Source organism: Monodelphis domestica, chromosome 5, assembly GCF_027887165.1.
Source record: "Monodelphis domestica isolate mMonDom1 chromosome 5, mMonDom1.pri, whole genome shotgun sequence".
Lineage (NCBI taxonomy): Eukaryota > Metazoa > Chordata > Mammalia > Didelphimorphia > Didelphidae > Monodelphis > Monodelphis domestica.
Window position 1 is genome coordinate 156,380,886 of NC_077231.1, and position 25,892 is coordinate 156,406,777.

A 25,892-nucleotide genomic window follows, 5' to 3' on the forward strand; every position below is an offset into this window, starting at 1 on the left:
TTCTTTTACTTTTAAAAACTGTGAAGGAGATAAATGGATAAGAAAAGTATGTATATTATCTACTAAAACATAACTTCAAACAATACGGCATAGTCTCTAGTTTGAAAACTATAAGTTTTTTTTTTCTCTTGTAACTTCTCTCTTCTCTACAGTAACTTTCCACTTTTATTCCATTAGATAAGTGGAATTAGCTGTCTTTGGTAATAGGTTGGTTGTCAGAACAGATTTAATGAAAACAGTATAAGTTCAGTTAAAGCAATAATTGTGCTAACATGTTCAACAGTACCCAAGTCATCTTAGTCCATGTAAAGATAATTTTAGGGTTGTGATTTAAATCTAAATTAATTGGTTGCCAAGGAAAAAACCCAAATAAAATACCCAAGTCAGTCTGGTAATTTTAATAGAGGGAAGGATTTAAGGAGAAAGAGGGAAGAGGGTATAGGATTTCTCCCACCTGGCCTGTGCCAGGGTGGAGTTTAAGAGTTCTGTCGCTAGGTCTCTGAAGGAGATTAGAGGCTTCTAAGAGGATAAATTTAGAAAGTAAAGGAGAAAAAACTCAGCCAGAAACTCACCACCAAACCGGATAATAGCTTGTAGCCACATCAAGATGCCGAAAGGCCCAGCATGCTGCCACCAGCCAAATCTCCGCCACCACAAGATCCCGAAGAGAGGAAGTAAGCCAGATATATAGATCTTTTACCCTTGTGTCCCCTCCTCTAAATGCCCATTCTTGTATTCTCATCTTCTTTGGTTAGATTATATCTTTAAAGTTACTTAACACTTCTTTGTTAAGTTCACCTTTTGTGAGTTACATAACCTTTTTGTGATTAATTTAACCCCTTTTTTGTATTAAGATCTAAAAATAGACTTAAATTAAAGTTCTAGCTTCACTCTAAATAAGATCTAAATACCTTCATTGTTCAATGAGGAGATTACAATTTCATCTTCACCATAAAGTAAGATCTAAGCAGAGTGGAGTAATTTAAAGTTCACAAGACATTCCTGATTTTGTTAGACTAAGTAGGGTGGAGTAATTTAAAGTTCCCAAGGCATTCCTGATTTTGTTAGACTAAATATATTCATTGTTACAATCAGGAGATAGCTAAATCCAATCTTCACATCCACTAATATTTAGGTTGTAATCCTCTTAGAGACTGCATTTCTTTCAACTTCTGTTATTTTTATTTTGTTAAAAAAAATAATTCTTTTGATGTTCTATCATTAATAAGACCTAAGAATCATTTAACATTATTAACAAATGTTCCATTAGTACCCATATAAATTTACATATTATCCTTTTTCCCTTTCTTTCCTCCAATTTGAATATTGCTTTTATTTTAGAATTATAATTAAAAAAAAGAAAAATAAGAAAAATAAATAAAAAAAATAAAAAAGGAAAAAAAAGAATTATAATTTTCTTTTACCCAATCCTCCTAGCTTTAGGAAGAAGCATATTGAAGCCAACCCATCTAGGAAGGATCAAAGTTTTAAGTCTAGAAAGGAATTTAGAGATCATCCAATTCATGTCTTTCATTTTATAGTTGAGGAAACTTCCTATGAAAGAAATTGCATGTTTGACCCAAGGTGATACAGCCAGAAAGAGGACAAAATGAAATTTTAAGCCAACTTAAATGACTTCAAAGCCAGAACTCTTTCTATTGTGCCAGGATGATGGACTACAATTTCAGAGGAGATTCTACAACCTAATCTCAATCCTATGGTAACAGTGATATTATCAGGAAGTTCTTTCTTACTCTTGCCTAACCTAAATTTTTCAAGTGATAACTAAAATATATTCCTTATTACTTTATGTTCCTTTTTTGTAACCTTGATAAAATTTAATGTCATTAAATTGATCCAGGTTATATTAATCCCAAGACATTTATTAGCTAATTAATTGATTATTAACTATTAGCTATAAATAATGTATTGTAAATGTGCAAAACACCATACTCAGTGCTAAAAACTGATATATAAAATTCATCTGGAAACATTATTTATTTTTTCCAGGCCACAAATTAATGCAATTTTCAATAATTGGGTTTTTTTTTACATTTTTCAATCCATGTCTCTCCTTCCCTCCCATCCCTCTCCCTTCCTTAAGACAGCAAATAATGTGATATGCCATACATGTTATTATAAATTTCCATATTTATTATGTTGTAAAATAAGACACATGTTGCTTATACTAGAGAAAAAAAATTAATGAAGGAAATAAAATGAAGTAAAGCCTACTTCAATCTGCATTGAGACTCCATCACTTCCTTGTATAGCGGTGTATAACTTTTGTTGTCATGGGTTCCCTTGAAGTTGTCTTGGATCTTTGCATTATTGATAATAGTTGTCATTCACAGTTGTTCATCGTACTTTGTTGCTGTTACTGCATACAATTTTCTTCTGGTTCTACTCACTTCACTTTGCATCACTTCATATTAATCATTCCAGATTGTTTTTGTGTGTGTGTGATCATCTTGTTCATCATTTCTTATGGATCTATAGTATTCCATTACAATCGTATAATGCAGCTTGTTCAGCAATTTCTCAATTGATGGACATCCCTTCATTTTCTAATTTTTTTCCACCACAAAAATGTGTTGCTATAAATATTTTTGTACGAGTAGGTCCTTTGCCCCAATCTTTGATTGCTTTGGGATATAGGTAGTAGTTGTGGTATGGGTTGGTCAGAGAGTATACATAGATTTCTGGCCTTTGAGGCATGGTTCCAAATTGTCCTCCAGAATACTTGTCATTTGACATTGATTAAGAAGTTTCTGGGGGCAGCTGGGTAGCTCAGTGGATTGAGAGCTAGGCCTAGAGACGGGAGGTCCTAGGTTCAAATCCGGCCTCAGCCACTTCCTAGCTGTGTGACCCTGGGCAAGTCACTTGACCCCCATTGCCTACCCTTACCACTCTTCTGCCTTGGAGCCAATACACAGTATTGACTCCAAGATGGAAGGTAAGGGTTTAAAAAAAAAAGAAGTTTCTGTGTGCAATTTAATAAACAGAATTGGAAGAATTAGAATAATAGCTGAAATACAGTTCCTAGCCTGAAAAAGATAATAACTGATTAAAGATGGTAAGACATATACACAGATAAAGCACTTTTAAGTAAAAAAAAATGGAAGCAGAAAGTACTATAAAATTAGATGAGATAAAAGAAATATACTTCAATCAAGTATTTCCAATTGCAATTTAAATTTGCTTTTTTAATTAGTCACTTTGCCACTTTGGATATAATTCCATTAAGTAATAATAGTATAATCTGTCTTTATTTCATCATATCCATTTAGTATGCTTGATTGGTATCATTAAAAAAAAGATATTAACATCAAAAATGAAGAAAATCTAACCAGAAGATTTGTGTTCAACCTCTGTTTTCATATCTTATTATGTCTGTGATTATGGAGGTAATTGGGAAACACTGGAAATCCTTGAAAAGGAAGTTCTAAAGTTTGTGTTTTAGGAAAATTCCCTTGTTATTTAAATGGAAGCTGATTTGGAGTGGGAAGAGACTTGAAGAAGGGAGATTAAGAAGGATGTAAAAAAAGTCCACCAGAAGGGTGATAAAAGCCAGAACTTATTTGGGATTTGTAAATAGAGGAAAAAATATGAGAGATGTTGGATAGGAAAAGCAACAAAAATTAGGAACAGTATAGATGAGGTGAGTAAGAATGAGGAGTCAAGGTATTTACTGAGTTTGTGAGTCTGTATGATAAAGAAGATGCCTATTATGCTTAATAAGGAAGTTGGGAAGAAGAAGGCTGTGGGGGATAATAATTTAGTTTATGAATTAATTTGGATTGACAATGGAGTAAATTGCTGATTTAGGTCTATTTTTAGGAAGGAGACTTAGGTTATTGTTGTTCAGTCATGCCTGACTCTTCTTGACCACTTTCAGAGCTTTCCTGGCAAAGATATTGGCAAAGAAATGATGGTTTGCCATTTCTTTCTCCAGCTTATTTTACCAATAAGAAAACAGAGGCAAAGAGGGTTAAGTGACTTGCTCAGGGTCACAAAACTATCAAGAATCTAAGCTAATTTTAATTCAGAGAGATGAGTCTTTTTAACTTCAAACCTGGCCCTCTATCCACTGTATAACTTGGTATAGATAGCATCTGTACAGAGAGGATACTTGAACCACTGTATATTGATGAGAGTACCAGGAATGGTATCATAGAAGGTCTTAAATAGAATCATAGAGGATACCAACAATTAGTGGGCATGATATGGATATAAATTCAGATAAGGACATCGAGAAAGTAGTTCTATAGAGAGGAGAAAGAGGAAAGAGTAGTGCCATAACTTATATGAAGTGCCTCAAAGTGAAGTCATCTGAACCAGGAAAATGTTATATCCAGTAACAACAATAATGTACAATGCTCATCTGTGTCTAACTTAACTATCATTAGCAATGCAAGGATCCAAGACAACTCCAACAAAAGAAGCCAATAAGCCAACTACCACCATAGAAGGAGTTGATGGATTTTGAATGCAGATTGAAGCATACCATTTTTTCACTTCATCTCCTTTGTGAGTTTTTTTTTCCCTTGTATAAGCAATATGGGCCTTCTTTCATAACAGGACCAATATGGAAATATGTATTACATTATAGCACATATACAACTTAGATCATATTACCTGATGTCTTCAAGAGAGGGAGGATATGAAGGGAGGGAGAGAACATGGATTGCAAAATGTCAGAAGATAATTATAAAAAATTGTATTGATATAAAAAAATAGAGTAATGTCACAAAAGTCTAAAGAGTTTTTATCCAGAAGGGAATGCATTAAGTGGTGCTACATGCTGCCAAGAAAAACTTTAACAGTATCAGAACTTTTAAAAGACCATTAAATTTTGCAATTAGAACATTGGTAACTCTGGAGAGGTCAGTTTCAATTGAATAATGGAGTTTAGAAGCCAGATTACAGCCTTTTAAATTTGTAGGTGAAGTATGATGCAATGTACTTGACTGAGAGAATGAGAATGGGAGGAGTCATAGGAAACTAGAGGAGAGTAGGGTAGTGAATCAATTAGAGAGGATTAAACTGTCTGACTTGTTCTAATAAGGACTAATATGTTATTAGATAAAATAAATTTCTAGTGGATTCAGTTGGCATGGCTTCTTAATTTTCTTCAGCTTTATTCAAAAGGATGTGAAATAGGAGGAAAAGGGTGTTAGTAGTAGTCCAAAGAAAAGCAACTAGACAAGATACTTGAGCAAAGAGTGTAGCATTGTGCTGAATTGTTTCAAAAGTAGAGACAGTGTGGGAACAAAAAAAATGAATGCCACAGTGAGGACAAAGGACAAAACTGGTAGTTGTAAAACTTAAAGAAAGAAGGAATTGCTAAAATATTATGATGCTGTGAAGGAATTTTGGAGTTCCTGAACAAGGAAAAGGAACACTTTTTGTCACTTAACCCTCTTTGCCTCTGTTTTCTTATTGGTAAAATAAGCTGGAGAAAGAAATGGCAAACCATCCATTTTGTCTTAAGATCTTGAGCAAATTGAGGAAACCGAAGTTCTGTCATTTGAGGAAGTATTGATATGTTGGTGTCCTTTAGTATTAAATCAGAGTGAGCTAAGCATAAAAAAAATCAATGAGATAAAAATGAGAATATCTTGGAGGGGATAAATAAATTAAAACCACCAGGATCTGAGAAGGGTGAAAATATGAAATACAGTGCAAAAGTTGCCTAGTGAAAGTGATCAAAGGAGAATCTGAAACCTTCAATGTGCAGCAGGGAACATTCTGACTGTAAATTGGAGGTCATGAGAAAAAAGAATAACCAGTAATGGTTACCGTACTAGGGGAGAGGGCTTCACATTAGGGTTTCTGGTTCGAGGTTCTATGGAGTTCCATTAAAACTTGGAAGTTCCTTGATCACAAAGACAAGATATCAGGTTTTTACCTTGACCCCAGAGCAAAAGTCTGTAGAAAATCTCTAAAGTAAAATATTGATAACACTTAGTTCTAGAATCTTCCAACATTGGTCCTCTTTAAAAATGAGAGTTGATCAACAACAAGGTAGTTTCTAAAAATGCACAGCTTAGAGAACAGGTAAAAAACAGCTACATATCTCCTTTATGACAGCAAAAAAAAAAATAAAGATTCTAAACACATATTAACAGGTTCTTAAAATATAAATCAAAAAACTCATTACACTTATAAATCTTATACATTCTTGCAAGGTTAAAAAGCAACAACTTTGAGAGACCATACAATGGGGACTTCATTTTTATTTTGGATCTGTACTGTCTGATTAACTCACAAATTCCAAATCTTCTGACTATACAGAGGTGGCTCATTAGTCTTTTCAGGTTTTATATAATCTTGTTGATAATCATTTTCTTTGAGAATAAATGTAGTGGAAAGAATCATTTCCCACAAAGCAAGTAGTGTTAAACTGGAAACCCTCAAATCAGGAAATGAGGGTCCTCAATTATTATAATGCTTACATATATGTTAGTGCCTGGTGACATTCAACTTCCTTTTTTAATATGAAAGAAATAATCTGAGAAGAAAAGACTGTGGATAAAAAGAAATAACCTGATTCTCCACTCTCTTAAGGACTCTCACTCAATTTATTCAATTCTTGCACTTAGCCATTTAGGTATACATTTATAGTAACTCAGTCTTCCCATATATTCAGCAATACTTTCCTTTATTAGCCTAAGTTACAATTTAGTACAAAGGTGCCAAATAATATGGAAAGAGAAATGTGCAGTGGGATAGTAAAGATGTTGGTAGAGTGATGCTAACAACCAATAACATGTGGAACTACTACATAAGATCTGTGAGGAGAAAAAGAATTTTGATGAGAGCTTTAAAGAGTGATAGAGACAAAATTTGACATAATGGAGAGGGCATTTCAGTCAACTGGGGTGTCAAATGCAATGCCTTAGAGGCAGAAGTAGATGAAGCATGTGAAAGCAATAGCAAGTATAACCATCTGGTTTAAAATAGAAACCAAGTTTGAGGGGGATTTCCCCCCTTTATTCTTAATTAGGCACAAAAAAGACAAAATGTAATGCTTTTTGAGTATCTTAAAACCAGGGAGAACATTCATATTATGCCTGACCCTTTAGGAAAAAGTGAAAGTCTTTGGAATGGTTAAGATCAATATTTGGAAGTCAAATGGGCAGAGGACCAGAGCCCAGCCCAGTTAAAGCATATATGTTCCCTTGCTAATGTCACTTACTTCTCATTTTGAATAAAGTCTGTGTGTTCAAATTGAGACATATAAAAGACATGAGCTATTTTCAAAGAAAACTGCAAAGAAAAGTGAAGCCAAATTACACACTACAGGAAATTCAGTTCCAGCTGCAATGGTAAACCCATTTAATAACATACCATATTGTCAGTATAGTGAGATTTTAGAAGTGTTGTAATATGAGAGAAATTAAAATTAAAATGAAATTGAGCCTCAATTCACTTCTCTTGGATTTTCCTTAATAACCTTCTATTGGGAATTGTCTTCTCAATATTTTCTACAGCTTAACTCACCTGAAAAGTAATTCATACTCACAGTATGGTTGCTAAGGGATAATGTAATATACTGGAATTTGCAATGAGTTTGAGTTCACAGAGCCTGAGTTCAAATCCTGCCCCTCCCAACTTCATGGTTTTGGACTAATCACCTCCATAGACCTCAATCTTCTCACCTGTAAAATAAAACTTTGGAAGAGAGCCTTAGCCTATAAATTCTATCATCCTATGAAGTGTTATTAAATGAGTTTACCACGGCAGCTAGAACCTAGTTTACTGATGTGTATAATTTGGCTTCATGTTTCTTAGCAGTTTTCTCTGAAAATATCTCATCTTTTATGTGTCTTAAGTCAAGCACATAGTCTGTGTTCTGTATTTCAATGGCATTAGCAAAGCAGCGTGTTATTTGGTTGGGCTGGACTCCAGCCCTTTGCTCCTTTGACTTCCAAATACTACTATTACTTATTCCCAAAACAGATCTGACTATGTCACACACACTACCACCACAAAATACCCCCAAATAAACCAAAAAACCTTCAGTGGTTCTCTATTGTTTTTGAGACAGAATATAAACCCCTCAACTAAAGTTTGAAATCCCTCCACAATGAGTCCCCATGTACCTTTCTTGCCCTATTTCATATTCTTTCTCTTTCATACATTCTCCATTCTGGTCAAACTATCCTGTTAGTTCTCCCTTATTCATAACATTGCATCATCCATGTCCATGCCTTTACAAATGTAATTCCCTATATCTACAATGAACTCACTCCTTACATTCACCTTAAAAAAGTCTCTGGCTAAAAAAAAAAGTCTCTGGCTTCTTGCAAAACACACCCACTTCTGGATTTCTCCAGTTATTAGTACTCATCCCTTCCTGAAATTGTTTGTGCATATTATATCCCCCAAATGAAATATAAGCTCTTTGCACCCTAAGAGCCAAGACTCATGTTTTGCTCAAAGAAAGAACTTAGCAAAGGTTAATAATTATAGCAAATTACAGCAAACCAATTATGCCATCAAAAAACGAATAAAAAATTTTCCAGGTTATATTGGGGCAATACAACGTGGTAAATGGGGGTAATCAGGAAGACCATTCAAATCCTGCCCCCCACTCTCTCATGCACATGCACACACACACACACACACACACACAAGCTATGTAACTTTATAATAAAGGGTAAACAATTTCACCTACCCAGTGTGTTAAAACAACTAAGGCTTTAAATCACAGAGAAGATGCTACTACATTAGAAGAGGGAGTTTCCTCACCCTGAGATTCCCTTAACCTAAATACCAATTTATTACCTAAATTACAGCAGTACATACCTTTTTAATATCGTAAAGACCCAATACTACTAATTCAGATTCCCTGACATATACTTACCTATAGAAATGCCACTCTGAACTGAGCCACCCATGTTATCTAGACTAATCACTTCAATTAATTCCCAGAGTTGGAGCCAAATGTCAGAAGAAATGATTCACTGCTTTATACCAATTTTCAATCAATCCCAGTACTCTATCAGAAAGTTGGAGACTGTAAGAAAATAGCATGTTTGTGTATCATGATTCCAAATTTAAATGTTTCTAAATTCTCCATAGTAAATCTTATAAATTCACTTATTTTACACAAATAAATCTAAATCTTTCTTAAAACTTTTTAAAAATATTTTCAACCTATACATCCTTCTGAGAGTAACCTGTAACAGCAATTTACTATCTACTGTATTTATTAAGAATGTATATATTACATATATTCTATATTACAAAATTGATAGGCAACATAGCTTACAAGGGAAGTGAGGTCGGTGTATACATTGGTGATTCTGTTTCTTAAATATTTATTAACTCCTTATTCATCACAAGAACTTTCAAGACTTGTTTAAAATGTTTCCCCTGTTCCCAACTGACTTAATGCCATTATGCCTTTGGAAAGTCAGTAACTGATTCTAAAAGAGCACATTATTCACATCAATGGCCTTAGTAAAAGTACAGTGGAATAAAAAAAAATTCTAAACCTGTGATCCAAAGTGGTGTTTTCATTATTGTTCATGCAGAGTTTCCATTTTCAGCAAATGAGTATTTCTTACCTCTTGTCATATCTCTTAGGGGGAAAAAAGTAAATTAAATATTAAAGTTCATTTTTCCTGACTTTCTTTTATTTTTTGGAATATAAAGTTCCTATGGAATTCCTGATATCCCATATCATGTATTTTCTTTGGAATGGCAAAAAATAAAATATGCCATATGTATAAGGAAAATCTGGTAAATTTTATAAGAGGTTCATTCATTTTTGACTTGAATTTTTAAATAATTGAAATTTTAGCTTTAGTCCTTCTAAACTATATCTTTGCCATTGGCTTCAAAGAACATCAGGGATAGATCCTATTTATTTTCTTTATATTGCCAATTCAACTGGGTTCATGAATGATTTTGGAAATATAACGATTTCACCATCTGTGTAGTGCTATCATTTATGTATAGGCTTGTCATTTATAAAATTAAAGAAATATTGATAATTTACTCATCAGATGATTAGAAATAATCATAAAATAGATTAATAATAATCCCTCATAGATTAACCAATGCATTTCAATGGCAAATTCACAGAATGTATTATGTTACTCAATGTGAATATTTGTTAAACTACAAAGAAGCCAGTTTAAAAACTATTATATGATAGATACAACTGTACCAAGCAAGTACATGGAAAATAAAATCTTACTTTGCATCTTAAAATATGATATGAAATAATTTTATTGATTTAATACACTATTTGTGAGGCATCATGCCATAATAATTAGACTGGTGGTTTTAAGAACAAAGAAAACCTGAATTCAAGCCCTGAATTCAAAGGCATGTGAATTGGCAATGTAATCCTAAGAAAGTCATGAATTCTTAGTATTTGTTTAAATGACTCTCTGAGACTACAAATTTCAGAAAGATTCCTTTATTTACAAAGGTAATTACTTGGGAGTCCTACTCTCACAGAGTTGCCTGAGGTTCTAAGAATTTAAGTTCCTTGCCCATGGTAAAATAATCAATATATTTTTGAGACCAGACTTGAATTTAGTTCTTTCTGACTCTAAGGCTTTTTGTCATCCCACTATACCGTGATATCTCCTGATAGGCTGTTATTTTCAGTTTTTAAAATGTTCTTTAGCATTCCCACTGTGCTAAAGCAGGTCTCACTTCCAAAACAGAAATAAAATTATCTAGATTTCAATTAAATAAAACATTCCTTTTGAATTATAACATACAGGTAGATAGAAACCTATAGATGGGTGTTTTGTAAATGTAGAAATAGTTCCTTTGCATGGCAAAATTTACATATTTCATATAAATAGTTTTGGAAATCATGGCTATTAAGTTCCATAAAAATGAAGATGATCAGGTAGGTGTACATCCTAAGTCATGGTATATAATAGATATTATTTTTAGTTCTCTTTTGTTTTTATTTATTTTATAACATAGCTTTACTGACTTTTATGACTTTCCCTTTATATTTTTAGCCACCTATAACCATTTTCTATAGCAAGATATTTTCTATGGTGAAAATAAAAGTATTTGTCCAAATTTCCATAGCATAGAGCACCATAGGTTTTGAGATAAAAAGAGTCTTAAAGATGGTCTAATCTACCTCCTCAGTTTCCAAATGAGGCAACAGAGGCCCAGGTAGAAGTGAGACAAGATTCCACCTTAGATGTCATCCCTTTTCAAAGAACCACATTGCCTCTACTACATTTATTATTTTTACAGCCGAGAATCCATAGATAAAAGCAAAACAACTAACTCATTTACTTATCTTAATATGCATAGTCTATTCAATGTTAGATTACCAAGTAAAAATAATAATTCCATCCATAGCTCACACAAGATTTTTAAGTTTTCATTTCACCCTGTAACTAACTCACAAGGTTATTGTGAGAGTCAAATGAGACAGTGGATGAAAAACACTTTACAATGTTCCATATAATGCTCTCTATAAATGCAGGTTATTATTATATAGACAATGTTTAAATGTCAGTGTCCATACATATATGTGTATATATGAAAATCTAGTTGAGATTGTGAATACATGTACATGCATAGATAACTATATGCATATACATCTGTAAGTCCCTTAAATTGAGGGACTTATTATCTTCATATTCTTAGCACCTACCAAAGTGCCTGAGATGCATAGATATGTTTAATGACTTTTTACTGAATTAAAATATTGCATAATTACTTTGTACCTTAAAATTAAATTTATTATTATTGTTAATGATTTAATTGCTAACCAATTCCAGGAAACATTCATTAAACAGGTACATGGTACAGTGTTAGGCCCTGTAAATACAAAAAACAAAAAAGATAACAATGTTCTCGTGTGAAGTTTTTTATTTTAAAGACATACATGTGGATACAAGAAGTAAAAGGATGATTAGTTTTTAGGTAAGATCTAAGTAATGCGTTATAAAAAATTTGCAGATGGAATTTCTCTTTTAGCTGAGGAGTTCAGGAAAGCTTTCTTGGAGGAACTAGAATTTGAAGTTGAACCTTGATGGAAGGGAGGAACTTCAAACAGAGTCAAGGCATGGGCAATTGTGTTTCTGTATTGTTAAGAAAAATAAGAAGATTGCTAGGTCATTGGACAATTGAATCATGATTTACGTAATATGATTAAATGGTCTTCAACTATTTGACAAAGTGAGGCTTTCATTTTAGACTTCATGTCTATGAAAAGTTCAATTTTCAAAAACCTGAAGAACAATCTTGAAAAAATGAAAACAAAGTTTAAAATTCTCAGGAGAGTCAAACACTATTTTATATAACACACCCTTGTCATTCCCTTCCTCCTGATGTCTAATCACTTCAGATCAGGGCACTATTAACATTTCAATCCCTAGAAACATTCATAGGGTTAAGATAGAAAGCTAAATAAGTTGAAAGCTGAAATCTGATGCCTTCTGTTTCTGTGGTATTGGAGGAGAATCAAATGCTAAATACATCCTTTAGCAATGTGATATATCCAACAAAATGATGGATACCATGAATCTTTGTTGTTACAAAAGGAAGCAATTTATTTAACTTTCTCTCATTATTTCTGGTTTATTAGTCTCATTTCATTTCCATAAATTATCCCACTACAAGAGGAAATGATTAATTGAAGATTGCTTCCTCAAAAACATTATTTCTTTTCATTAACAGCTGCAACATATTGCTACATTGTGTTCTCCAAACATTCTGTAGTTATTTAAAAAGAAACCTAATGTTTTCTTGCTCTCAAACATTTTGCTCTAACAATTCTGATTGCAGAACCCATGAGGAATCATTATGTCAATTTTAAAACTACACCCCTTTTGTCTATTGGTATAATTTTCATCACAAAAGTTTGCATCCAAAACCAATCTCTTCTAAGTGTGAAATATATTTCACAGAGAATGACTGAGAGGGGTTGTGGAATTTCCTTCCTTAGAAATCTTTAAAATTGAACAGCTGCCCAATGACCAAGAGATAGTTTAATGCTCCTGTTTCCTAGAGAAAGGAAGATGGACTTTAATAATACCTCAAGATCCTGTCTATCACTCCTTCTGTGTTGTCTACCTAGAAAGTATTTAAGATTATCAAGTATGAGATCACTAGTCATCTAACATGACAATCAGAGTTGTCAATTACTTTTCCTCCATACTTTTCAGGGAATTGTTTTGGCAATATCTAGATATAGTCTAAGCACAAGTTAACCAACTGTTCTTGTTTGGAACTTTTGAAAAAAAGGTGCTTTCTGGATATTTGCTGAAAACTTATCATGCCCTCTGGCCATGAATTTCTAAGGCAACATAAGTGGCAAAACTGCTATACCAGTAATATAGAAGAGCTCCATAATGGTGTAGGGGAGAGAGAGTTGGCACAGAGTCAGACAGACATGAACCCAAAATACTTCCTCACTCTATGACCAGGGGAAGACACTCAAATTCTCAGTCATCTATGTAGCTAAACTTGGAATGAAGATACTGACCTTCATTGGTAGAAGAGAGTTTCCTCATTTAGGATATGTATAGATCAATAAAATTATAGCTCCCTATTTCTGAGCCCTAATTATGTGATAGTGAGGGGTGCTGTGATTCACCTTTTACAGATACTTAGAGTTATATCATATTCTGAATAATGGAGCCAGGATTTGTAGACAACTCTTGAGGTTCCAAGTCTAGGACAACCCTTCTGCAGTGATGGAGTAGGAACTGCAGGAAAGGGGCCAGGAATGCCAAGAAGCAAAGAGTGTTTGGATCACCTTATACAGTTGTTTGCACTCGATGTGAGATCTTTGTTCAGCACGCAGGGAAATAATACATTAAGAAAGGAAATAATGATGATGACAATGGTACTAAAAAAGAAAGGAAATAATTGATGATGACAATGGTACTAAAAAAGAAATTAGAATGTCTTCTTTTTTTAACATTGCCTTCCATTTACTCTGCATGTCTCTTATATGTGCATAGTTCTTTATATTTTCTCCACTGGAATATAAACTCTCTTAGGACAGAGGCAATTTTTTCCCTTTCTTTATATACACAACACTTAGCACAATGCCTGACACATAGTAAGCACTTAATACATGCTTTTTCACTGATATCCTTTTAAAAAATAATATGTTTATTGATGATTGATTGGCAAGACACTAGAAGCAACTATAGATGATTCAAACTCAACAGTTACCACTTTAAAAAGAAGATCAAAAGAAGTTGGACCAATAGAATATCTCATAAGTTCTGTTGGAAGGAGAAGAAAGAGAGTTGTTATTATTGGCTTCATCATGAATTCAAAAGAATCAAGAAACATAATTTTGTTAAACATAATTATTCTAATTTATTTTTTAAAAACCCATTACCTTCTTCTTAGAATCAATAAGGTATATTGGTTCAAAGGCAGAAGAGGGGTAAGGACTAAGCAATAGGCAATAGTGACTTGCCCAAGGTCACACAGCTAGAAAGTATCTGGGGTCGGATTTGAACCTAGGACCTCCCATCTCTAGACCTGGCTCTTGTAAGGGGAGAAAGAGGTAATTTTTAAAAGGATTGGACTTGATTATTTAAGAGTGTGGTCACCAGGAATTTAATTCCAAAGAGATTTTATTTATTTACAAAATGTAGAAAGAGTGAAGTAAGAAATCAGAGAGAGGATAACATAAGATATCTAGCCTAAACACTAATTTACTCCTGGCCCCTGGGCAGGGAGAGTTAGTTCTTAACCACTGCAGCCTTGCCCCCTTGTAATCAAGGCCCGGGGGATGCAGGGAATCTCTTTCAAGAGGCTAGGTCTCTCCTGAGGATAGTCTCTTCTGGATATCCAGCAGTTAAGAGTTAGCTTTTCACTCACCATGGTCAGTCTAAAGGAACAGACACTCAGGTCCAGTCAGCAAAGCCTTCTGCCCCTCTTCACTAGCCTCAACTTGAAAGCATGAAGAATTGAACTCCTTTCAGGAAGTTGTCATTCCCTTTTAAAGACATTTTCTCTTGCATCACTTCCTGTGCCTTCCCCTAATTCTACATCTCCCAATTACAGTTGACACTCTGCTCTAGGACTGCCCAGAAGACAATCAGTCAATTCTGATTCATCACCCACTATCGCACACATGGGTCACAGACCTCCCCCACTCAAGTGTGAATGGGGTATTTTCACCTTTGGTGATTCAATATAGAATTGGCAGATCTTCATACTCAACTTTTAAGTAGGGTGTTTATCCTTTTGGGGATTAAAATATAACAATAGGCCTGGGTTACCATTTAAAACTTCACAATCAGGGGAGAGTTAATTAATTTCATTTTCACAATCTGGGGAGAGTTAAATTTAATCGTCATGCTCTCAATCCACTGAGCCACCCAGCTGCCCCCTATTTTACTGTAGAATACTCATGATAACATAAGCAAACTGAACATTGTAAATATTACAACCTTTGTACTAACTTCTACAGAAGATTAAGTAGTAGAAAATGTATATGAACAACCTGGTACAGTGCTCTGAACAAGTCAATATCTAATGTAATACTTGTTGACTTTGGTTTAAAGTTGGGTACAGTGAGGACTCATTACTCTCATTTTTCCAGAGTCAGAAACCAAAATTCTAAAAGTTTGAATGACTTGCCTAGGTTTATAAAACAGAACTCAAGTTGAGATTTGAACCCAGATCCCTTGATATCCAAATCTAGACCACTATGGATTATGTCATGTTGTCTATAGTTCCATAGTATCAAATTGCCCCCCCATTCCAACTTTTCTGCTTTTTTTTTTTAATTCTGTGTCTCTAAATTGTGAAATTCCTTTGAAGAGTTATCAAATAACTTTTTCACATTACAAATCTAACACATGAGAAAAAAAAAACTAAGACCTATGATATGTTACTCTACATACAATGTTTAAAAGCTATGGCACATCGTCTTTTGACATTTTCATTTCTGAAACAGCTGCTCCTCCCAACTTCATATTCTCAAGTGCTATTGACATTTCTTCACCCAGTAAAGTATATAGTAGTAGAGTCCAAATGTGGTGGTAATATGTTGAAAATTGGTGGTAGTAAATGGAGGATAGTAAGAGCTAATCTTTTTAGGGAAACTTTAAACCCAGCACGAGAAGTTTAAACCTGATAAGGAACATAATAAATAACTGGTAAGAGAGTAATATTCCCAAAATTAAATTTAAAATATTTTTTATTGTTAAGAGCTTACCTGCAGGATAGAGGGTAAATATTTCTTTCATATTTCTGCCACATCAGCTTGTCTTGCATATAAAAATATTTTGACTATTTTTCAGTTAAATTAACCAGATGCAGATTTTGTGGAGTATCCTTATGGAAACAGAATTGTATGAGATTACAAAAAGGAGTCCTTTCTTCAAATGAGTTTTACTGAGCATCTCCCCATGTGATACTGTTGATCTTAAATGTGTTTCATTTACCACACTGAAGGAGGTTACATCAAGGGTAAAATAACAGAACCTTTCTTAGGAAACTGGTTTTCTTCTTCCTCTACTTTTATTATATATTATTTGAATATCTTTTTTTTGTCTTTTCTCCAATTCACTAATTTCTTGGCATAATAAAAGATGGAATATTTATAACCAGTTCCAGTGGAGAACTGGGTCACATCTTAACAATAACTCTTCTGAGGTATTCAAAGACCTTCCCACAGGTTGGCCTCTCAATAAAACTACGGAATATTTAGGAGCAATTGTTATAAAACATAAACTTCCTGGCAGCCCCCAGTCACCACTTTCTTGTCTAGCAAAGAAAGATGTGCAGACACATGCAAATAGATTAAATACCTTGCCATGCAGTTATATACGTTCGGTTTCCCACTCCCTCATGTCAAAATATATAGAATTGAAAATTATTTCATACATGCATTTCCCTAGGTCTTATGGAAATAGTTTATTCCACAAAGCACTGATTGTGTTAGTGGAATGCTACTTTCTAACCGACTATCTCTCTGAATATGTGCTTCATAAAACCCAAACAAACTGATTTCGTCATCATAGGTAGGAAGCTCAATTTTTAGGCCTCTAATAATGTATACTTTCCATTCACTGTTACTCTCAATCAGACTGTTCCATCATACAAACTTGGCAAGAAAAGGTGATTTCAAGAAGTAACTCCATTTGGAAACTTAGGATTATTTTCTTACTTTCCTCATTTTAATTTAATTTTATTTTTATCAACTGACAGATAACTACCACGGTCATGGTTTTGAGGAAAAAATCATCTATGGAGTAGAAAATAGTAGCACATTCTTGGAGTGCAGCCCCAAGTCTCAACGTGCTCTCATCTATTGGCAATTCCAGAGGCAAAATGAGGAACGGAAAGAAGAGGTACAAGAACGTAAAAGTTTTTCTTTTCCAACCCAACTTTTACTATTAAATATTTCCAGAATAATTTTACTTTATTTGCCTTAATTAAACTCTATCTAGTTTTTTCATTTACTTTTTAGAAAACTTTAATAACTATCATAAAATAATCTATTTTTAGTCTTCAACTAATCAGTCAAAAAGCATTTAATACTACTTACTATATGAAAAGCACCGAGCTAACTGAGAAATGCAGAAAAAAAGAAAAATAATCAACAGTGTTCTCATATAGCTTACAGTCTAATGAGAGGAGAAATTATGTATGTAAATTGGTATTTTGGATATATACAGAGCTCATAGCTCGGAGGGAATGACATTAAAAACTGAGGGGGTTCTGGAAAGCCTTTCTGAACAAAGTGGAACTAAGAGTTCAAACTTAAAGAAGAACAAGTCTTTTAAGGGGTGGAGGTGAAGAAGAAGGAATGAGGGGCAGTTGATTAAAAAGCATAAGGATGGAAAATCCTTCATCATGAATGAAAAATAGCAAGTAAGCTGGATCATAGCATTTGTGGAAAAGAAATATATATGAGGAGTAAAACATAGGAAGGGGCAAAATTGTGAAAAAGCTTTAAATATCATTTGATCGAGACTATATGAGAATCATGGCTGGCTAGCTGCCTCTCTGCTGAGGCCACCATGTCTGGCAACTTTCATTAATTCTTATCCATTACTTGCTTTGAAGGCCTGTCCATGGTTTATTGATTCCTAACTCTCACCGCATCTTGATTTGTTGCTAATTGTAGTAATGTTGCCTTTGTCTCATAAGTTTCCCCAAAGAAGAAGGGAAGTATAAAAGAAAACCAGTCAACAAACATGAATCAGTCATAAAACTAGAAATTCATCCTTCTTACAAAAAAAAAGGAAGACAGCAATAATTAACCAGAGAAAATTAGAATAGAATCCATTAATGTATCTCTACTAGCATGATCAGCAAATTAATAAGAATCTTCCCTTTTAATGTAACTAAATCACTAAGCTAATCTTAGTTCTTATAGTTATCTTATCCCCTAGAACAAATTTTAATGTTAATATCCCATTCCATTGTATACTTTGTCTTAATATATATCCCACCTATTTAACCTCTCTAGCTATTCATAATCACTATACAAAAAATGTGGTTATTCAACCATACTTTTCTTCTATGAATTTCTTCCTTTAATAATTTTATTTGAGGAGGAAAGTTAACATAAGTTGCATTCTTCAAATAAAATGCAATATGCAAATACAGAAACTAATATCATGAGTCTGTATTATTAACATCTAATATGAGTTCAAATTATTCTGTTGAGTCTCTGATTACGAGAGGAACACAATTGAATAAGCATCGGTTGGGTCAGATAACACAAAGACACCAATTTAGGAAAATCAAACACATTTGTTTAATTAATAGAAGGCCTATGAGCAAAACATAATCATTGCTATATTTATAAATTAGAATTTCCACAAGAAAGCTTGGGGAGTATGCTTTGCCTTCAAGAACTTTTGGGAAAAAAAGATTTAATATTGAACACTATATAGTTAAACTAATGGATAAAATGCTTTATGATGAAAAACAGTAAACAGAAATTATAAGCATGCAATTTAGATAGTAACTAGAGAAAGAAAAAAGTTCCTCCATATCCTCACTGAAGAATCATGCACACTCTTTTCATCTGTCATAGATGATGTGTTAGGTAAATGTTACTGTTAGTTTTATATTTTATATTCATGATGTATTATTCTAAAATATATAACTGATTTGTGCAAAATGACATATATAATTAGAATTACTACTAAAACAAAATATGTTTAACAGGAGATGTTTATTATTGTTGTTAGTAAGAATAACATCTACAAAATATATTTAATCTCTATTCGCTAGCTCCGAATCCCTCAATTATTAAAATACTTCTTTCAGTCTTTCTTATTAAAAGTCTATTGCTATGAAATATTTACTGAATGTGAACTTCAGTATCACTGTTGTTTTCAAGCTAAATTTGTAATATCATCCTTCACCCAAAAGTTGTTTGTTTTCATCAACATTCTACTTTAAGAAAGCAAGATCCTTGCCTCTTCCATTGATTATCTTGACTCTGTGGTATATAAATATATGTTATATAGCTATACATGTTAATATGTATATTCTATATAACATAATAATGAAGAAAAGCTTTTACAGAAATGAATTGAACTTCATATTGAATAAAAATTTCCCTTTTTATTGAATGATAACATTTTCCTTTTATTCCAGAAAAGTGCTATATCTTTCTGTATACCATTAACATTGAGATGCAAATTATTATGGTTACAAAATTTGGCTTAACATAAAACCAATCTCTTCTTGTCATTGTCTGCTTAAAAAATAGTATTAGAAATTTCCATGGATAAAATTTAGAATGCCTCTTGTTTTTCTCTCCCACACATCAGATCAGAGTGGATGATCGTATCATCAAAACTGAACAAGGCCTTTTGCTTCGTAGTCTACAGCGGAAAGATTCAGGCATTTATCTCTGTCATGCAGTAGAACATGGCTTCATGCAAACTCTTCTTAAGGTGACCTTAGAAGTCATTGACACAGATCATTTAGAAGAGCTTCTTCATAAAGATGATGATGGTGATAGTGCCAAGACCAAGGATATTTCCAATGGCATGACACCCAACCAGAAGGTGTGGTATAGAGACTTCATGCAACTCATCAACCATCCCAACCTCAATACAATGGATGAGTTCTGTGAACAAGTTTGGAAAAGGGACCGAAAGCAACGTAGACAGAGGCCAGGCAATTCTCAAGTGAATAGTAATAAATGGAAGCACCTACAGGAAAATAAAAAAGGTAGAAATAGGAGGACCCACGAATTTGAGAGGGCACCCAGGAGTGTTTGAACTGCATTACCTCTGGAAACCTCACCTAAATAGAAACTTGTTTAGACAGATAACTGGAAAAAATGCAATATACATGAACCTTATCATGGCATTATGTGGATGTTTACAATAGTGGGAAGTCCAACTGATTTCCACCTAATATAAATTAAGTCCATGACTAACTTTCCTAACAGACTCCTTTCCTAATACCAACATATAATGGAGATTCAAAGATGAACATAGATATCCAATTTAGCTGACAATGTTTCCTACAAAGATTCCATTGTACAGGTTTTGTTTTCTTTGCCTGAGACTTAAAAATGTCATTTGCCATATTGTCCTTTAAAAGAAGGAAAACTGACATCAGCAATGCCATTTTTATTGAACTAAGCATTAAAAAAAAACCTGCATGGATTTACAAAGCTGATTAATATTCCAAAATTTGGTTGGATGCAAGGATAATTTTTATCTACCAATACTCTTGTTTATATGTACTGGAGGAGTAAAATGATACCGAATGAAATGGTCTGTGGAAATCTGAAAAGCATAAACCACCCATCATCCAGAAAGAAAGTGGAATACACTGATCTACTACTGATGTCTTCTTTCAGCTTTGATCTAAAGATGTATTTTATTAAAACTATAATTTAAATGTACCATGACAAATATGCAGTAAAACTTAGCTCTTTTCTAAACTAGAATAGGCTTTTGTCTTACAAATATTGTACTTTCTAATTATTGTTTTAAAATTCCAATTGTGTGCTGCTTTTTTTTTCTCATTTGGAGAATTTTTCAGCCCAATGACAGAGATTGCCCATATGTTTTATATGGCATACATCTTAAATAGTTAATCCCTAAAAAGCAAGTATAAAATATGCCTTAGTTCTCTGTAGAAGGGAAAAGAATGGAATCCTTTCATTCCCTTTCCACCGTAAATATTATCTATAATAAATGTAAATTATATAATTTTCTGACCTCCCAAAATGAAAGAGCAAAGAATTTTGATAAAAAAATGTATCTTAATTGTTTATTACAAATCAGTGATGAGCAAATGAAGCACATGTTACCTAAAAATGTTTACTACCGTCTCCAGTTAATTGAATAGAAAAAAAAAAGTATTCTTTTATTTCTATAAAGGTAGGAAATCTACACAAAAGCATTCACACACATGAAAGATTTGTCTCTTGGTTTCAGTGGAAGTCAAATAAGAGAGCTATGAAAAGGTGATAAACAACTATATTATAAGATTTTACATTCTCAAACGAGGTTTTGAAATAATAGTGCCTAACTCAGTTAAGACCTGTAATACCAGCAATGCCTAACTACCCATAATTCACATCTCTTGGGGCAGTAGTTTCTCTTTAATGAGTATGCCTCCTAATTTCGACAGAACTTTTACACATAACAGAGTTGGAAATATCACCTTTTTTGAAAATGAAAACACTAATTTCCTAAAGCATCTTTGTGAAAGGGCATCCAGAGTTAAGTTTGTTTACCACATTGTCTTAGCATTATTCACTGAGAATTGTGCTTAGGAGTCAAACCATCAGCATTAGAATATTATTTTTGTACAGCATTGACTTTTCTGGGGGATCTCTCCCAAGGCCTTTTACAATTCTCAAGGAGAAAAAAATTTGCTAATTAATGAAGTGACATTGGAATTCTAACTATAGTGGTTTTGGGATTCTAATTAACTCATCACTAATTTCTCACTTCAGAATACAGTGAATTTTAAAAGTCCCCAAAAGCTGAAATATTTCACAGGTTGAAGCCAAGGTTTCAGTTTAAATGATTGCTTTGAATAATCAATTCGGTGGCATATGTTTCAAAAAAGCTAAAAAATAGTTTAAATTCAATTGGAAATCTTCAGCGATTAACATGCTGTTGGTATGCTATTTCACAATCAAAACATATTTCTTTATAGAAAATCTTGTATGAATTATAAACAAAAGAACAAAGAGGGCTTCAGAAAATAGGTCATTCTAGCATTTTCATAAAATATCTCAACTGTACTAAAAAGGTTGTATTGAATTTCATTCTAAATTTGGACATCTTGAAGTTGAAAAGAATTTATTTGCTATAACAGAAGTATCCAATGTCTTATTAGTCTTCAAAATCGAGGATGTGAAGGATGATAGATTGTGTGATAACTCCAGGGATGCCCTCCAATTTTGGAGTGCATTTTGATTTCATTATGCTATTATTCAAAAGAAATGCTACATTTTGATAAAATAATGGCTGGCTTGACTCAGTAAACCATTAGTTCTAGGTTTTCAAATTTTCTACATATATTATGCAGGTAAATAATTCATTTTATAGTCAAAATCTTCTGCCAAAGTGTATTGAGAGAAGGCAGTTTGCATATGCAAAAACAAAAAAGGAATTCCATGCAATTTTGTTTTAATAGCCTTCATTTGCATATTCTTGAACCATTGGAAATGAGATTAGCTTTAAAAGTTCACAGAAACTATGAGGTTCAAAAGAAACAAAAGAAAAGTATCAAGGTAGAGACAATGTGCATCACTGCAGAGCAAAATTACACCTTCATGGCTGGATTGAAGTCAGTGTAAAAAAGTAAAATGCATGTGAATGCACATTTAATGATCCTTTAATGTATTATTTAGTGGATTTCAATGGTATGTGTTAAATAGTTCAGTTTTTGCTACCTACACATTAGCCAAAAGGGATGTAAATACTTTTTGAATAGAAGAGAGGTACAGTGTAAAGTACTGCTATCTATAGGTACTCCATTTCAATGTGTTCAACATACTTCGTAAATGCAAGGTTTCACCATGCAGGCAAAAAGGTGGTTTATGTGCTATTTAAGGGCAGAAGGTGTGTGCCCATTCACTAAGCATGTTCTTTGCCAGATAGTAACTTGTTCCATCTCTGTATTTATCACTGCATTTCAGATGGGAATTAGAGAACTGGAGACAAAATGTAAATGAAACTGCTGCTGTAAATTATTTCTTTTAGCATGTATTCAGTTGTTAAATACACATTTCTTCAAAATATTGGAATTTGGATGTCTTTACTCTTCCCACAAGCATCTAGTGTGAAAGGAGACAAGCTGGAAGGGTCTTTGAGATCAAGATAATGATGCTGAAGAAATCAGCACATTAGCATCCCTTAGCTTAGTTATAAATGAGAGATGCTCATTGTGATAATGTGACATGTGTGTGTGTTTTCTTAACTGAAATGGTATTAATTTAATTTCAACATCTAGCATATAATATATGGATGAAATGTGATGAGTTTTATAACAGTCTTTGTTTGCTGAGCCCTTACAAGATAGAGACTATTGAATCATAATATTCCTCATTTTGATATGTGACTACTCTAAATAAAGCATATAGGTGGCAAAGTGGATGCAGCGCTGGGCCCAAATCTGGCCTCCTCTACTAAATGTGTGATGCTGCAAGTCACTTAACCCTGTTTCACTCAGATTCTTCATCTGTTAAGTAAGTTGGAGAAGCAAATTGCAAAACACTCCAGTATTTTTGCCAAAAAAAAAAAAACACCACAAAACCCAAATGGGTTACAAAAAGGCTGAAATGACTAAACAAGTCCAACTTTCTAAGTGGGAACAATTACCTTTATATTTTCAGTGCACCTACAACATATACCCTTGTTTAAACACAAAGCTTACCTTTCTTAGAGTAAAAATCCTATTCTTTCTGGTGGGTAGAAGAAAAAATATCTCCCTTCAAACAAAATGCAAAACTTGAACTAAAAGTATCATTTTGTTAAGGATCTGTGCTACTTAAAATAACTGGCATCACAATTCTCCCAGGTTGAGGGGACATCAGGCAGATATGAAGTGGCTTCCTTTGGAAGTCCTAAATCATTTTTATTTTTACCCTTACTTTGTGAAAAGAGACTTTGAAAAGGCACCAAATTTTGGATCCAAGAATCTGGAGTCAAATCCTAGCTATTATGTACTGTGTATATGAACCTGTGCAAGTGTCAAGGACTCAGGATTCCTATTTCTAAAATGAGAGGATTGGCTAATCATCTCATGGGTGTCTGTTTAGCTCTACATTTGTGGTACTTCGATAATTTGAACAAATTCATATTTGACATTACACATTTCTGTACTTCAGAGATTTCTCACAGTAATTCAATATATTTGGATAATATATTTTCATATAATAGCTGATCAAAAGAAGTTGGAGGGGGAATTAGTTCATAGAATTAAGTAGTTCAAAGAATGGAGAAAAATGAGGGAAAAAGCAACCCAAAGTTTAGACAAGCATTTTTGCCATCTGCTATGCCACTAAAATTTGATGATTAAGATAATTTTTTTTAAATGGAGAGATCAACAATTTCCTTCAATAAGGCATATCCAAAAAAATTTTTTAAATACAAACAAAAAAGATGAATATAAAACGTCTATTCTTAGAGACTCAGGGATATTTTTCAGCATAATTGCCTACTTAGTATAGCAATCTACAAAGTGTGTGGTAAGTGTTTACACAAGATATTGTTGCCCTCATCAAGCTTTTAGTCTAGTAGAAGTGTGACAGTTATGATAATATAATAATAAAAGGAAAATATGATCGATGTATCTGATACAAGAGAAGGACAATGTGAAATCTGAAAGGAAAAGTGTCATAACTGCACAATGGGTCCAGTGAACACTTTCTTGAAGTAGCATCATTTGGGCTTTTATAGGACAAGTAAGAGTTAAATATATGAAAAGAGAGCAGGAAGATAATTCTCAGCACAGGAACATGGAGAAGAAACGTGAAAAATGGAAGTACAAGCCTTGGATGATGACAGGTGAAGAATTCCATTTGGATAAAGCACAGAATGTGAAAGAGAATAGTCTAATTGGAGTGAATGGCATATGATTATGAAAAATCTTTAATGATCTGCAAAGGTACATGTATTTTCCATAATAGGAAATTTAATAGCTTTGAGCCTAGAAGTGATATGATTAATTCTATGTTAAAGGAAAGATCTAACTAGCTGTGATATGAAGGGTCATAAGGCAACTGGAAGACCTATTAGGAGGTTGTTCTAATAGCATTAGATGATAATGAAGGATGGTGTCACTGGGAATATGGGGAATCAATCTGTCAACAAGCATGTATAGAGCACCTTCTATATGCCAGGCACTGTACTAAGCACTAGATATTACAAAGAAAAACAAAAAGTAGTTCCAGTTTTCAATGAACTCGGAGTCTAATGAGGTAGACATTAAGCTATCTACAAACAGGATCTATACAAGATAAATTAGAGGTAAGCAAAAAGGGGAAGATACTAGCATTAAATGAGTTAAGGATAGGCAGCTGATAGAAGGTGGAATTTTAACTGTGACTTTAAGAGAGCCAAGGAGAGCAGGAGATGGGAATAAGGAAGGGGAGAATTTCAGAAATTGAGTCCAGTGATTGAAAATGCTGTGAGTTAGGAGAGCAGAATGTCTCACAAGGAATGTCAAGGAGACCAGGATCAGTGAATCAAAGAATATATGGAGAATGAAAAGTAGGAGGGTCCAGTTTATGAAGGGTTTTGAATACCAAAAAGAAGATTTTATATTTGTGGTTAATGTAGAAGTTTATTGAATAGGAGTAATGACGTGGTCAGATCTATGTTATAAGAGAGAATGGATTGGAGTCGGGAGACTTGAGGGAGACAATTGTAATAATCCAGATAGTAGCTATTAAAGGCCTGCATCAGGAG

At 33.4% G+C, this 25,892-nt stretch overlaps 1 protein-coding gene across 5 annotated transcripts in view; it reads left to right on the forward strand.

Annotated features, from left to right (window-relative positions):
* Nucleotides 1-23,221, forward strand: part of SEMA3A (semaphorin 3A) — a 657,947-nt gene extending 634,726 nt beyond the window's left edge. For all 5 annotated transcript variants that reach the window (XM_007504009.3, XM_056799471.1, XM_056799472.1 and 2 more), the window contains 2 exons: nt 17,188-17,330; nt 19,773-23,221. In XM_007504009.3, coding sequence (XP_007504071.1) covers nt 17,188-17,330; nt 19,773-20,228 — 599 coding nt within the window. In that variant the 3' untranslated portion in view covers nt 20,229-23,221. The remainder of the gene's footprint in view (nt 1-17,187; nt 17,331-19,772) is intronic.
* Nucleotides 23,222-25,892: the final 2,671 nt, after the last annotated feature.